Here is a 15,247-nt window from a genome sequence, read left to right as displayed (position 1 = left end):
CTGTTTTTAACATGTTTTTTTCACTGTGCATTCCAATTAACTCCGGTCAAACTGGAGTTGGGTTATTTTGATTAACTAACAACACACAAAAAAAGTTAACTATTTTTGCAAATGAACTCTTCATGTAGAATTAAGACAATAGTTAAAAATGAAAAGTACTTGTACAGCATTTATGTATTTATTTACTTGCATGAAACAAGTAATTGATGAGCTAACACGTAACAATATATCAATAGTAATAATAATAATCATAATAGTAATGCATTTTTTTTACATTTGATAAATGCATAAGCTAATAATTGTTGAACTAATATTAAACAATATGTATAACAATGTAATTATATATATATATATATATATATATATATATATATGAAACAATATAATAATACATTATTTATGCATATTAATTTATAAAAAAAATAATTGACAAATTTACAGTAGACAATGAGTTTATAATAATAATAATAATAATATTTTTTTTTATAAATTCATAATAATGATCAAATTAACAATGAACAATATAATACTTGTAATAATAACAATAATAATACATTATTTGTTCATATTAATTTATAAAAAATCACTGACATGACTTTATAGTGAACAATGAATTAGTATAATAATAATAGTAATAATGCATTTTGTACATCTAATGAATGCAAAAGATAATAATTGTCGAACTATGAACAATAGAATAATAATTATTTATTCATATTAATTTATAAAAAAATATTTATTGACATGAATTTACAGTGAACAATAAATTAGTATAATAATAGTAATAATAGTAATAATGCATTTTGTACATTTAATAAATGCATAAGCTAATAATTGTTAAACTAACAATGAACAATAGAATAAAAATAATAATAATTCATTCTTTATTCATATTAATTTATAAAAACATACTGACATGTCTATAGTGAACAATGAATTAGTATTATAATAATAATAATATTAATATTAATTGTAATATCAATAGTGAACCTAATAATAGTCAAACTAACAATGAACAATATAATAGTACTAATGCAATGTTTTACATTTAAGAAATGCATAAACTAATAATGGTCAAACTAACAATATAATAATAATAATAATAGTAATAATGTATTTTTTTTGCATTTAATAATTACATAAGCTGGTAATTGTTAAACTAACAATGAGCAATATAATAATAATACAATATTTATTAATATTTTGAAAAAACAGTGAACAATTAATTAGTACACTAATAATAATTTATTCATTAAGTCATGTGAATTAATAAATAATTTTAAATATATATGTGGACCTTTTGAATTCTTTTAGTCATTCGCGATTAAAAAAAATGAAAAAGATGCGCCTCTAATATGATTGCATCTTTTCCGGAGCTCATGGATCTCAGTCTTTAAGCAGTTATTTCTCAATATTCCCCGAGAGGAGGACTGTATCTGCGCTTCACAGCTGTTGTTGTAAGCAGAGCGAAATTATGCATTTTAATAGTAGCCGGGCGAGTGCGGGCGACTCGTGTGTAATGGACGTTAATGGGCATCAGGGCCAGGGTGACCTCTGCTGAAGTGGAGGCGCACAGTTCCTCTCTGGCCCTGTCACTCGCTTCCAAATCAAAATGTGAACAAGTACAGCAATGTGTGTGTGTAAGGACGCCAAGTAGGAGGAAAACGAGTGTGAGAGCAGCAAAAGAGGGAGGCAGGGAAGAGGGGGGTGGAAGCTGTTAGCATTCCATTTTTATTATGACATTTCACAGTCATCCGATTTAATGTCCCCTGACCGGATTGTCCGGCTGGAGACGGTGGGCTTGAAATGTTATTTAGAGCATTGATAAAAGGTGAGCGCCTGCGAGATGACAGCGAGTCATAAGGCTCCGCGCGGTGACATTCATTTTCTCCACAACAGAGATGGAATAAGACGTCACGGTGACAAGCTGTCACTCAAGACACAGCCCCGCCATCTCACCCCTCCCCTTCTCTGCCTTCTCGGTCCCTACTGTCTGCTTGGGGGTTACAAGGGGCTCCGAATGTGTGTGTGTGTGCGCCCAAGTGTTTATGCACTACCCCTTTCCTGTAATGGGACTAAACCGCTCTCCTCTTCGCCGTACCATATGAGTTGGCCTTGCTTTGCCGGCCCCAAAGCCGAGGGGGGTGGGAAAATATATTCTTCAGCCTTTCATTAAAAAAATAAAGAGGCCTCATCTCCTGAGCTTTTCAATCTCCTTGCCTGTCTTTTGAGGGGTCTGAAAAGCCAGCACCCTTTGCAAATCTCAAATTCCTCTGCTATGGAAATGCACCAGCTCTCTCTCCAAAAAAAAAAAAAAAAAAAAAAAATCTGTCACTTTTCTTCAAGGCTGCAATAATCATAAATAACAAGCCCTTGATATCTACGGAGAAATCATGTATTGAATGTATGTGGAAAAATAAATTTCCCCCTTCAATCATCGTTTGATTTTTTTTTTTCCTCTCTCCACTCGTTTGCTATCAGAGGATTTTCAACAATAATATCGTTCGTAACAGCCAAAGCCGGTCCGAGTCTATAATGAATTAAGTCTGCAGCCTGGCCCCGACTTGAGAAATTCAAATTATAATTATTCCTCTGGGTATATGTAGGGCTTATTGCCAAAAAGAGAATTAAAGTGAGGTCTCCAGTGCCTTTGACGGCACACCAGTGAGATTGTGCCATCTCTGTCAGTCCAGCTCCATTCACTCGCGTTTCAAAGTGTCCGTCTAGAAATGTCACAAGAGTTTCTTCAACTTTTACTGTGGTTCATATAGAGGGCAAAGATGTACAGACGTATTTTACTTCATTTAATCGAAAACTTTTTTTATTGCTGTGCATATATTAGATACACATGCATGGAAAGTTTATTTCTCAGAGATTGCTCTTTTACAGCTTAGGAGACTTCTATTATTTTATATTCTGTTTCATTTAAATTACTTAGGAAAATTTTAATAGACATTTGTTACCATCAAATTTTAGAGCTTTAAAATGTGACCCTGGACCACAAAACCAGTCATAAGGGTCCTTTTTTTCAAATTGAGATTTATACATTATCTGAAACCTGAATAAATAAGCTTTCCATTGATGTATGGTTGTTAGGATAGGACAATTTTTGGCTGATATACAACTATTTGAAAATCTGCAATGTGAGGGCGAAAAAAATCTACATATTGAGAAAGTTGTCCAAATGAAGTTCTTAGCAATGCATATTATTAATCAAAAATTAAGTTTTGATATATTTACGGTAGGAAATTCATTAAGTATCGTAATGGAATATGATCTTTGCTTAATATCCTAATGATTTTTGGCATAAAAGAAAAATCGATAATTTTGACCCATACATATGTATTTTTGGCTATTGCTACAAATATACCTGTGCTACTTAAGACTTAAGACATATTAGAGCTATGAATTCTAATTTAATTTTAGAAAAGATATTAGATTATATATATATATATATATATATATATTATTTTTATTTTTATTTATTTATTTTTTTTTTTGCAGACTTTGGTATCCTGACACACTCTTTTAAAACTCTACTAAGTAGACATTATCAATACTAATTTTTTTTTTCTCAGAAGAAAAAGTCTGTTTGCTCTCCAATTCCTCTTTTTTTCTTTTTTTTTAAAACATACTTAATTACTAGGTGTTTTTTGCTATTCCTTTTGTTTGACAAAACTGTACACTCTATAAAATGTCGAGAAAAACGAGGGGGGGGGGAGTGAGCGATTGCTCATGCTGTGACCACACAGTTAGCGTGTGATGCCTAGTTTGTTTCATGGCTAAATGTCAGCCCCTTTAATGCTACAAAAGACACACAAAGGAACTGTAATGGAGTATTATGGTCTCTCAATGAGAGGCTTTTATCGGTATGAGCGTAATTGACTCGCTCATAAATCATGCTTAAGTGTCTTTGCTGATGCACTTGTCTTTGAGCAGTTTATCCAACTCCCGAAGATTTACTGTTTTAGAAATTAGTGGCGTCGCTGCTCGTATTTTCTGTTGTTCTTTAGGTTTAATTGCTCACATAGTTACCGGAAACGGAAAGAAATTCTATTTCGCAGGAACATGTGAGTATAGACATATAACTCGGGTTTGACATCAGTAGTGTTCATTCAATTTTATTTCATTTTGACTCTTCTCACTGAAACATGTGAAACAGCTGTATTTGTTCTAGATCACATGTGAGGATTTTTCTTGGCTGCTTAAACGTGTTTATAAAGTTTAAACTAAGACTGATTTAAAACAATGTGATATTTCTGTATCGCACATTTAGACAATGTTCGTTAATTGATTTTTGTTTTAAATATATTTTTTTTCAGTAAATAGTGCATTTTTTTAAACCTTAAAAAGTTTCTGTATCACACATCTAGACAAATAGCTAGTTGATTGATTTTTGTTTTATTTTTAAGCCTTAAATATGAGTAAAGCATTTCTAAACCTTAAAAAGTGTATACAGAAAGTGTTTAAACACTTAAAAATGTTCAAATGTCTTCCCATTATATAATGGAATATTGTTTCATGTTTATTTCATATAGTACAAAGTGTAATTTAATGTGTTTTAATGATATATCACACAAACACAAGCAAAATGAGTTTTTTTAGGTGAAGTTAGATCTGAGAAAAACATCAAAGCATCTAGAATTTATTATTTTGTTATTGTATGCAGTGAATATTATACATTTTTAAGTGATTTATGTGTTTACATGCTTTGTGGGATCGCTGTGCATTCTTCAGCTGCATATGAAGTCTTATACTCGCGAATGCATTTTTCTTCTTTGACCTCAACAGAGTCTGCTCAGATCCTTTCATAATATTAAAGACGTGGGCATGGTGCAGGTGAAGGTGATCCGAGCGGAGGGGCTGATGGCAGCTGATGTTACAGGTAAGAAAAACCCTCCCACTCACAAGTACAGTGATCCTGACATATGATTTCTCACTCTCTTTTCCGCAGTGACTGATAAAGACTATCATTTCCCTTGGAATGGTCAGCAGGAGGCTGATAATATTGCATTCTGCTCTGTGCTAATGGATTGTTGGCTTCTGAGATCACTGTGTCTCTTAAACGTATTTTTTTTTCTTGCGCGTCTGCTCCGGTTTCCATTAATTCTTAGTTTTAATTAGGTCTGCAGTGGACAGGCCTAGTTTCTGGCACTATGAATTATCAAGTTGAAACAAAAAGATTGGAGACGGTGCAGCAGAGTTGATTCTTATTCAGAATTAGAGGGAGATGTTAACAAACACACTCACCTTGGGTCATTTATTAACGCTGCACCAGAATTAATATACATCTAAATGTATTAGTTTGTTTTTTTGTTCTTTTTTGGCCGTATTTGTGACCTCGTTGCAATTGAATCATCAGTTGTTCCTAAGCTTCTGTGTGTTGTATTTAAATAAGGTACTTCTGTGTGACTTTTAGTATTGCTTAAAAGAGTACACTACCATTTACAAGTTTGGGATCAGTAATATTTAATACTTTTAGCAATGGTGCATTAAACTGATCAGAAGTTATAATGTTACAAAACATTTCTATTACAAAGAAATTCTGTTCTTTTGAACTTTCTATTCATCAAAGAATCCTAATCTTAAATATTAAGCTGCACAACTGTTTCTAACAATAAAAATAACAATGATAATAACCAAAATTTTGTCAGACACCTTCAACATTTATCATGTTATTACAGTTTATTCGCTAAAGTTTAGAAAATGGTAATAAAATATGACAAGAACTCAGATCTATACTGTGTCAGAACTACTTCATCTTGACAATCACGAATTAATAGTCAACCTAAAATTTATTCAGACACCTTCAAAATTTCTCATATTACCACAGTTTATTTGCTATAGTTTAGAAAATGGTACTCAAGAGTTAAACTGTGTCAGAACAAATTCATTTTGATAATGTCAGATAACTTTGATAGAAAGGTATGTAACAAAACATGGTCAGGTCAATGTGTTTGAATAATTTGTGGTCCCAAATTTGTATATATTTTACTGGTAGTCCACTGTATGAAGAATTTTTGGGTGTAATATTTTACTTTAGTTTACTGTAGTTAACTTTATTTTGCTATCCTCACTTACATAAATGAACTATAGTGTCCTGCACCCACTAAATATCAAAAATGATATCTGGTGTCTGAATCATTTTTGGTTTGACTGTATTTAGACTGATTTCTGAAAAATAATGTGACACAGAAAAACTTAGTAATGGCTGCTGAGAATCACAGGAATAAAATACAATTTAAAATGTATTAAAATATATAATGATTTTTTAAAATTGTAATATTTTTTGTTATGCTACTGTTTTTTTGTTTGTTTTTTTGATCAAATCAATTAAGCCTTGATAAGCATAAGAGACTTCTTTTAAAAAGCTAAATCTTACCTTAAACTTTTGAATGGTAGTATAGTTCACCCAAAAATAAAAAAAAATAAAAAGAAATAATAAAAACCAAGCTTTAACATTCTACAAAGTATTTCCATTTGTATTAGACAAAGACAAAGTCATTCCAGTTTGGAGAGAAATGATAATTAAATGATGACAGAATGTTAATTTTAGATGATTTTTTTCTTTGATTGAAGGTGATTTTTTGCGCTAATGTTTCAAATGAATTGTTCCGACACTTCAAATCATCTACCATTGGTCAGATAAACAGATATCATAATTGTTGTGAGATTTTTGGACTATTAAATATATCGAACACTGAAAAATATTTGTTCAGCTTAAGCGATTTTGCAGGAAATGTCAGTCCTGAGTTCGATTTGACCACTTGTGTGGGAAACGAAGCTGAGAATTGCAGCACAAGAATATTAATCAAGGCTGCACAATTGGTTGCACACAAGGTGTGAGGCGGCAGAAATAAACAGGAGCGACAAAGAGCGAAAAGACAGAGGGAGAGAGTGAGAGACAGACAGAGAGAATTAGAGGCAGAGAGACGTAGAGGTCATTAGCACCGTCACTCTTAAGGTGGAGCATCTCGCGAGGTTCCTCTCCGCTAAGCGCTTTGCGTTTGCCGTCTCTCTAATCGCCTAATCGACGCCTTTAATTAAGACATGCTCAATGGCAGACCACCCCCCTCCCCTCTCACACCCTTCAGCCTCCCCCTTCCTGCTCGCTGCACAGTTCTGCAATCGGCCCTTTACTCGCTCCTCTCCGGGGGTCCGGCCCACTACGTTGACCTCGTAGCACGGTCTGGCGTTCCCTGGGGAACCGTGGCCTCCTCATGAGCTCTGATTTCACACTCCTCTCCCGCCACAAAGCGCCCGCGCACAAAGCTTTTCTAAGAGCCCCGACTCGCTCACGGACTCACCGTCTCAATCGGCCCTGGCACCGAGGTGTCAGCCAACAAGGTTACGGGCCACGGAACAGTGCCTCCTCTAATAGAGAGCTCACTGGAGACAGGGAGAGTCCGGGAAAAGTGGAAGGGAAGGAGAGTGGACATAAAGGATCATGTGGAAAAAGAGAGGGAAATCTTAGTTCTCTTTCTTGCATCACCGAGTGTGGGTTTTTTTTTTTGTCCCACCCCTCCTTTCTGTCTGTTTTTCATTGTAATTAATTGAGGCTTTTATCTGGAGTGCCTCCACTCCAGGCCAGCAGGATAAATGGTGACAGTGTGTAAAACCAACAGTATTTAGGGACAGGAGACGGCTTTCCTTCTGAATAGAGCCACTCAATACTTCACATGGATCTCTTCGGACGCAGACGTTACTCTGGCGCACTGTGATTTCATTAACAATCGTTTTTTCTAACAACAGTAGGAACTGTTCTGCCCTCGCTGCCATCAGTGTGTTTGTATATGATAATCCTACACAGGGTTAAATGCTTCTCTCACGCAGGTACTTCTGCTGAACACCGTTCCTGCATTTCATTTAAAACGCCTTCCAGACCTGAAAAATGTAATTACCGTTTTGTTCGTCAGCGCGCCGCACGCTCATCAAATTGCAGCCGGAATGAGGTTGAACTCATCTCGCCGGCCTGTGAGGATTTGCCCAGAATTAACCCACAGATAGCGTCTGCTCGGCCACACCTGGGGAGTCAAAGTTTCATTCAGTGCGAAGCGTGTAATTTGCTCAGACAGCTGCCTCACGAACACGTAGTAGTTTGTCGCCGAGGATGACCGAGTGTCACCGCGAGGATATTGAATAGGGTGCTGCATTCCTGCGCCTAGCAATATACATTCATTTAAGCAGATGCAAATTATTTTTGAATGATGAAAATACTCACAATTACTGAACGTCATGGCAAATTAAGTATTTGTGTGAATGTATTCTAAATGAGTGCTTGAAATTAGGAAAAGGATTATTTTTACAGTTTTTCTTTAAAAAACTAAATAACAAATTGAATCCATAATTTTATCTCCTACTGTATATACTCAATGTAAATGCAGTACAGTATATAATATGTGACCCTGGACCACAAAACCAGTCTTAAGTAGCACAGGTATATTTGTAGCAATAGCCAAAAATGCATTGTATGGGTCTAAATAATCAATTTTTCTTTTATGACAAAAATCATTAGGATATTAAGTAAAGATCAAGTCCATGAAGATAATTGTAAATGTAAATGTCCTATTGTAAGAACTTTATTTTGGACAAGGTGATATTCTCAATTTTTAGATTTTTTTGCACTGTCAGATTCTAGATTTTCAAATGGTTGTATCTCGACCAAATATTGTCCAATCCTAACAAACCTCACAAACAATACATCAATGGAAAGCTTATTTATTCAGCTTTCATGTGATGTATTAATCTCAATTACAGACAATTGACCCTTATGACTGTTTTTTTGGTCTAGGATCACATATACTGTTCACACTTGTTTTGTGTAAAGTGAAATTCACAATCCAGATTTCAGCAGGATTTTTTCTTAGTCAGCTTATTTTATTATATCAGACACATGATAATAAATAAATCATTGAATGAAGAATATATTCAGTCTGATCAATATACCCCTGAAATTGATATGCCTCCTGACGGCAAGGACTTTCCATTGATCACTGTGACATTTATTCTGCTTGCCAACTAAATGCCTTGCTTTTTGTATTCACTGGCAAGAAAGTGAATTATTTCTCACCGCATTTTAACTTTGCAGCACATTGTGGATGTTATTTTTTCCTCCAGCTTTTAGAAATTATGCTCTGCAACAAACAACAAAAGTGCTCCCAATTGTTTTGTTCAGAGATTTGTTTAATGACTAAAAGTTTAGATCAAAGCTCATATGAAGTTTTCCTTGAGAACAATATTCCTTTAAATTACGAACGTTTATTTACATGTGTATATTAATAGTTGATTTCAAAGCATGTAGGACAGTGGATTATATAAATATGTCTCTAGAGTCAGCTTCTTATAATAACGTATTTTGTACATGACTTAAAATATTCTATTGAACTTTAAAAAATATATATTGATAAAAAAGAATTAAAAAATGTCTTCAAGACATTCTAATTTGTAAATCTGAATGCCCTGTCAGCAACTAGAATCAGACTCATGATGATATCTCTACATATTTTGCCTGGAAAGTTTTCTACAAATTCAGTCATCATTCCTGTCCACTATGTGTGTGTGTGTGTGTTCACACCAGACAGAGATAGAGATGTCCTCACGGTGCTCTAGGGCAGCGCGAAGGCTGAAATGCTTATCTTCCTGTGTGCAAACCACTGTATCGGTGTAACAACAGAAAACGATACCACACGGGGGCAAAATGAATATATCAAATCAGCTCCACAGTGATAAGTTGCTGCTGAAGCTTTAGTTTAGTTTAGTTTGATCCAGCCCTTCAGGCTCGCTGTCCCATCACCTTTATCAGGTGGTTATTCCCCCCGGCGTACCACCCAGTGGATTACACCACATAGTAAATACAATGAAACTGATAAAGTTAATGTGTGTGTGTGTCCCTCACAGGCAAGAGTGACCCCTTCTGTGTAGTGGAGCTCAGCAACGATCGCTTACAGACGCACACCGTGTACAAAAACCTCAACCCAGAGTGGAACAAAGTCTTCACGTTGTAAGTGTCAAAAGCGTGTATATCCATGTGGGAGCGAGTGCTTGCATTTGCATATAATCACATATTTTCAGTCTGACAGTTTGATATATTTTCAAGTTCGCTACATATATGTAAATATTTTAGAGTATGCATAGAATAATGATTAATTTGAAATCATTTAGCTAGTTTAAAAGTTATATGTGAGTCTGGACCACAAAACCAGTCATAAGGGTTAATATTCAAAGCTGGATAAATAAGATTTCCATTGATGTATGGTGTGTTAGGATAGAACAACATTTGGCTGAGATACAACTATTTACAAATCTGGAATCAAAGGGTGCAAAAAATTTAAAATATTGAGAAAATCGCCTTTAAAGTTGTTCAAACAAAGTTCCTAGCAATGCATATTAGTAATTAAGAATTAAGTTCTGATATATTTACAGTAGGAGATTTACAAAATATATTCATGGAACATGATCTTTAGTTAACATCAGAATTATTTTGCCGTTAAATTGGATAGTTTTAACCGATACAATGTGTTATTGGCTATTGCTACAAATATACCCATGCTACTCATGATTGGTTTTGTGGTCCAAGGTCACAAATATAATTTGCAATTGTAAATTGAATGAAAAGAAAATTATAAAAAGGGGGTGAAACTTGAAGTAATGTTTACCTATTATATTGAAGAAGCTTAGTTATTAATACTATACTTATGAGCTATGTGATTTGTAGAGATACATCTGAGAGCTAATGTAGTCAGGATTATTTAATTATGCTTTGTATTGGTAGTTGAAAGCGTGACACATAAGTAAACTTCTTCTTTAAGAAGAAAATGAACTTTTGTTGGAGATTACACTCCCTTTGCAAGCGCAGTCATTGTGTCGTTTGATAATGTGCGATACATAATTTCTTATATTAGTTCGATATCTAGAGGTTGTTCCATTGATGTTTTTTTTTTTTCATAATCTTTCAATCTTCACGGCTGGAAATTCATTTGTGAATTCCCATGGAAAGCTGGGTAATCTAGCCTCTCCTTGGAGCGCTCATCTCTTAAAGAATAACCTCATTTTCTTTCATTAGACTTCTCCTCTTTAGCCTACTTTTCAAAGATAGCATTTCAAATGGAGAATTGCAGCATCTTTTTTTAACCCCAGCACAATGGAGATTGTCACCAAGGATTTAGATGAATCACATTTTTTGTCATGACTTGAAAGATCTTTTCAGTGTTTAATATTAGGCAATGACTTCTTCACCTACCTCTTTTTTTTTTTTTCAACTAGCAATGTGAAAGACATCCACTCAGTCTTAGAGGTGACCGTCTACGACGAAGACAGAGACCGAAGTGCCGACTTCTTGGGCAAAGTGGCTATACCGTTGTTAAATGTAAGTCTTGAATCTTAAAAATGCACCAGAAAGTTTTTCTTACACGTTTTTCTATAAAAAAGCAAATGAAAAAGTTTTGGAAAGCATGTGTCTAACCTTTATTGATTGGAGTAATCATAGAGTAAGATGTGAAAGTGGGAAAAACAGTGGGGGGAAAAAAGCTGCTAACAAAAACAGAGAAGAAAAGAAAAGAAAAGGGGGGACGCAATGTGCGCTCCCAGGCTGATTCCCCAGGATAGTTAATTTGCGGCTGACAGTGGTCGGGCCGTAATGAACAGGTACTTGTCAGAGCCGCCACAGTTGTTTTGGGCTCTCTGTCAGATGCAGCAGCTGGGGTTCAAAGGTCACGCGGAGACTGTATTCAGCTGGGTATTGCTAGACAGACGGCTGTCATGTCCCTCTCCCGCAGATCCAAAATGGAGAACGCAAAGCTTACATCTTGAAAAGCAAGGAACTGACAGGGCCAACCAAAGGGGTCATCTTTCTCGAAATAGACGTGATTTATAACGTTGTAAGTCCCACTCTCTTTTTCTCGCTTGCTTTTTTCCAGCGTTTTTCACTTCTTTATCTGCTCAGCCTCTCCCGGGCTGTCTGTCCCTGTCTTCATTCTCTCTTTTAATTACTGAAGACTCCCCTTTCCTCAGCCTTTTATTTGTGCGTCTGTGTACCGCTGTGTGTGTCCGTCCGCCATTTTAGGCGGGAGTGTGAGAGAGCGTCACATGGCCGTGTGGTGTGGAGTGTGTGAAATGGAGGGATGTCTTGATATATTAGATCGTTAATGATGCATCATGATCACGACGCTGGATTATTACGTTCGATAATGCGTGAACTTTATATGTTGCAGGTAAAAGCCGGCATGAGAACTTTGATTCCCATCGAACAGAAATACATCGAAGAGGAGCCGCGAGTGTCCAAACAGGTAACGAGAGCACTTTAATCGCACCTTTGTTGAAACGTTACTACAATCCCACCTAACACAAGTCGTAGACAGCAGCATCTTTCTCCTCGTCGTCCCCCTCTCTCTTTCTCTCATGCTCTTTCTCCTTGTCTCTTCCTTCTCTTCTGGAGGTGCTGAATAGAAATGTCAAGCTGTCAACGCTGGGGGTGCATAAGTAGATTGGCCATCCTTTAGTTTGGACCTCAGTGGTTCTTCTGCTGTGCTTCTTTTTGTCACCCTGTTCAATGTCTCCCCCCATCCCTGACAAAGAGCTGAATTGTAGGGGTTGTCCCAAATCAGACCTGTCACTGAGACACTGCTTGGGACAAACACACACACACACACTCTCTCTCTATCTGTCACGCAATAAAGCGCCACTGAATGCTAGAAAGTGCCCACTCTGCACTTTTCGGTGTGAATTCGCCCCCCACCTAAACTGTTTGCGAGTGAGACTGCGTGCGCACAAACTGAACGGCGAGGGCAACATATCAAATTTATACTCACAAGTTTTGCTTTTACTTCTTGATACTGTCTCTTCAACTGTTCTGTATCTCAGACGTATTTTATTCTTTAGTAGTTTGGTATTGTATTTCACCTCAAATGGACTTTGATTAGTCCCAAATGACAAACCAAATGGCCTACTTTAAAGGGATGCCCCTCATCCTATATTTCACCGCAGTAAATGTGGATATTTACTATGATCAAAGCCATAGCGTTTTAAAGCCATTATGCGACCAGGAGCGTTTGATCTTCCTGTGAACATAGGAAGCAGCGGTCATTTGCAGTTCACCCGCACTCAGAAGCATGGATAAGACCATTATATTAAAGAGGTGTGACAAAAAATATTTAATTTCATCCATACTCCTACAAATACAAAAATAAATATGGCTTGGTTAGCTGCAATTCTTGATTTGTTGCACTGTTTTGGTCTTTTTTGGTGTTATTCCATTAAAAATGTTAAAAGTCAGCTATTGTAGTGCTGCTAGTCCTATGATTTTGTTTCACACCAATTTATAAATAATGACTAAAATTATGATAATTTAACATGTATATTATATACACTACTCTTTAAAAGTGTGGGATCTTTATTTAATCAAAAAAACAGCAAAGTATTTTTTTGGTGCAATATTACAATTCAAAATGACTTCTATTTTAATACATTTTAAAATTTAATTTATTGCTATGATAACAAATCTGAATTTTCAGGAGTCATTACTTAACATGATCCTTCAGAAATTATTCAAATATGCTTACAATGATGATCAATGTTGGATGCTTTAAAATATTATCAAAAGTGATAAAGACATTTGTTGCATTATTTTTCATTGCATTATATATTACAAAAACGGCTGCCTTCTATTTTAATACATTTAAAATTTAATTTATTGCTGTGATAACAAATCTGAATTTTCAGGAGTCATTTAGTCTTCAACGTCTCATGATCCTTTAGAAATCATTCTAATATGCTGAAAAGCAAGATTTTTTTTGTGTTGATAAACCCCCCCCCCAGCTACTTCATTACTAATGTTATTCTTTTAGTTTTATTCTTTTATGAATATACACTACCAGTCAAAAGTTTTTGAACTGTAAGACTTTTAATGTTTTAAAGAAGTCTCTTCTGCTCACCAAGCCTGCATTTATTTGATCCAAACTGCAGCAAAAACAGTAAAATTTTTAAATATTTTTGATATTTAAAAGAACTGTTTTCCATTTGAATATATTTTAAAATGTAATTTATTTCTGTGATTTCAACGCTGAATTTAGAATTTAGCATCATTACTCCAGTCACATTATCCTTCAGAAATCATTTTAATATTCTGATTTGCATTTATTATTATTGTTCTGTTGCTGAGTAGAAACAGCTGAGTAGAATTTATTTCAGGTGTCTTTGATGAAAAGAAAGTTCAGAAGAACTTGAAATATATCTGAAATATACATCTTTTGTAACATTATAAATGTCTTCATCATCACTTTTGATCAAGTTAAAGCATACTTGCTAAATAAAAGTATTAAAACTATTCTATAATTTATTTAGCCCCAACCAAAACAAACAAACAAACAAACAAACAAACAAGCTTTTGAATGGTATAGCGTATAATGTTACAAATGCTTTTTATTTCAGATAAATGCTGATCTTTGGATCGTTCTGTTCATTAAAGAATTACTCAACTGTTTTAAATATTGATACTACTTCTACTACTACTACTACTACTACTACTACTAAAATGTTTCTTAAACAGCAAATCAGCATTTATGAAGGATCATGTGACACTGAAGACTAGAGTAATGTTGCTATATACACTTTAAATTACATTTTAAAATACATACAAATAGAAATCATTTTAAAAAGCAAAAATATTTCACAATAATACTGCTTTTGCTGTATTTTGGATCAAATAATTGCAGGCTTGGTGAGCAGAAGAGACATTAAACATCAAAAACTTTTGACTGGTAGTGTAAATTCAAAAGAACAGCAATTATTTTAAATAAAAATCTTTTGTAACGTAAAGTCTTTGCTGTCACTTTTGAATGAATTAAAAAAGTTTGAATGGTAGTCTATATAGTTTAAAAACATTTTTTTTTAGTTGTTTTCTCTGTGTGAATGAGTTTAACTGCGAAATGTTGTCTGTTGTTGTGTCACTCAGCTGCTGCTGCAGAACTTCAACAGAATGAGGCGCTGTATCATGTTCCTGATCAATGCTGGCTGCTATATCAACAGCTGCTTTGAGTGGGAGTCTCCTCAGAGGAGCATCTGTGCCTTTCTGGTAAGGACCAGTATGCATTCAAGCACACCAGCAGTCACATACAGCGGCTCCAGACACATTTGTGTTTAGCCACAGTTGAATTTCATCATATTAGATTTAAAATGTTTGGATATTTACTGGTTGTTAAGGTGATGAACTACACCTGTGGTTACTCTGGGACACATATGTGACCCTGGACCA

At 35.0% G+C, this 15,247-nt stretch overlaps 1 protein-coding gene across 1 annotated transcript in view; it reads left to right on the top strand.

The window, feature by feature from the left end:
- Positions 1-15,247, top strand: part of mctp1a (multiple C2 domains, transmembrane 1a) — a 107,861-nt gene that overhangs the window by 45,911 nt on the left and 46,703 nt on the right. Inside the window, exons 10-15 of the mRNA XM_073839994.1 lie at positions 4,792-4,885; positions 9,898-10,000; positions 11,263-11,365; positions 11,775-11,876; positions 12,210-12,284; positions 14,948-15,067. Coding sequence (XP_073696095.1) covers positions 4,792-4,885; positions 9,898-10,000; positions 11,263-11,365; positions 11,775-11,876; positions 12,210-12,284; positions 14,948-15,067 — 597 coding nt within the window. The remainder of the gene's footprint in view (positions 1-4,791; positions 4,886-9,897; positions 10,001-11,262; positions 11,366-11,774; positions 11,877-12,209; positions 12,285-14,947; positions 15,068-15,247) is intronic.

This window comes from Garra rufa, chromosome 5 (genome assembly GCF_049309525.1).
Source record: "Garra rufa chromosome 5, GarRuf1.0, whole genome shotgun sequence".
NCBI lineage: Eukaryota > Metazoa > Chordata > Actinopteri > Cypriniformes > Cyprinidae > Garra > Garra rufa.
This window is presented reverse-complemented; position numbering and strand designations above follow the sequence as displayed.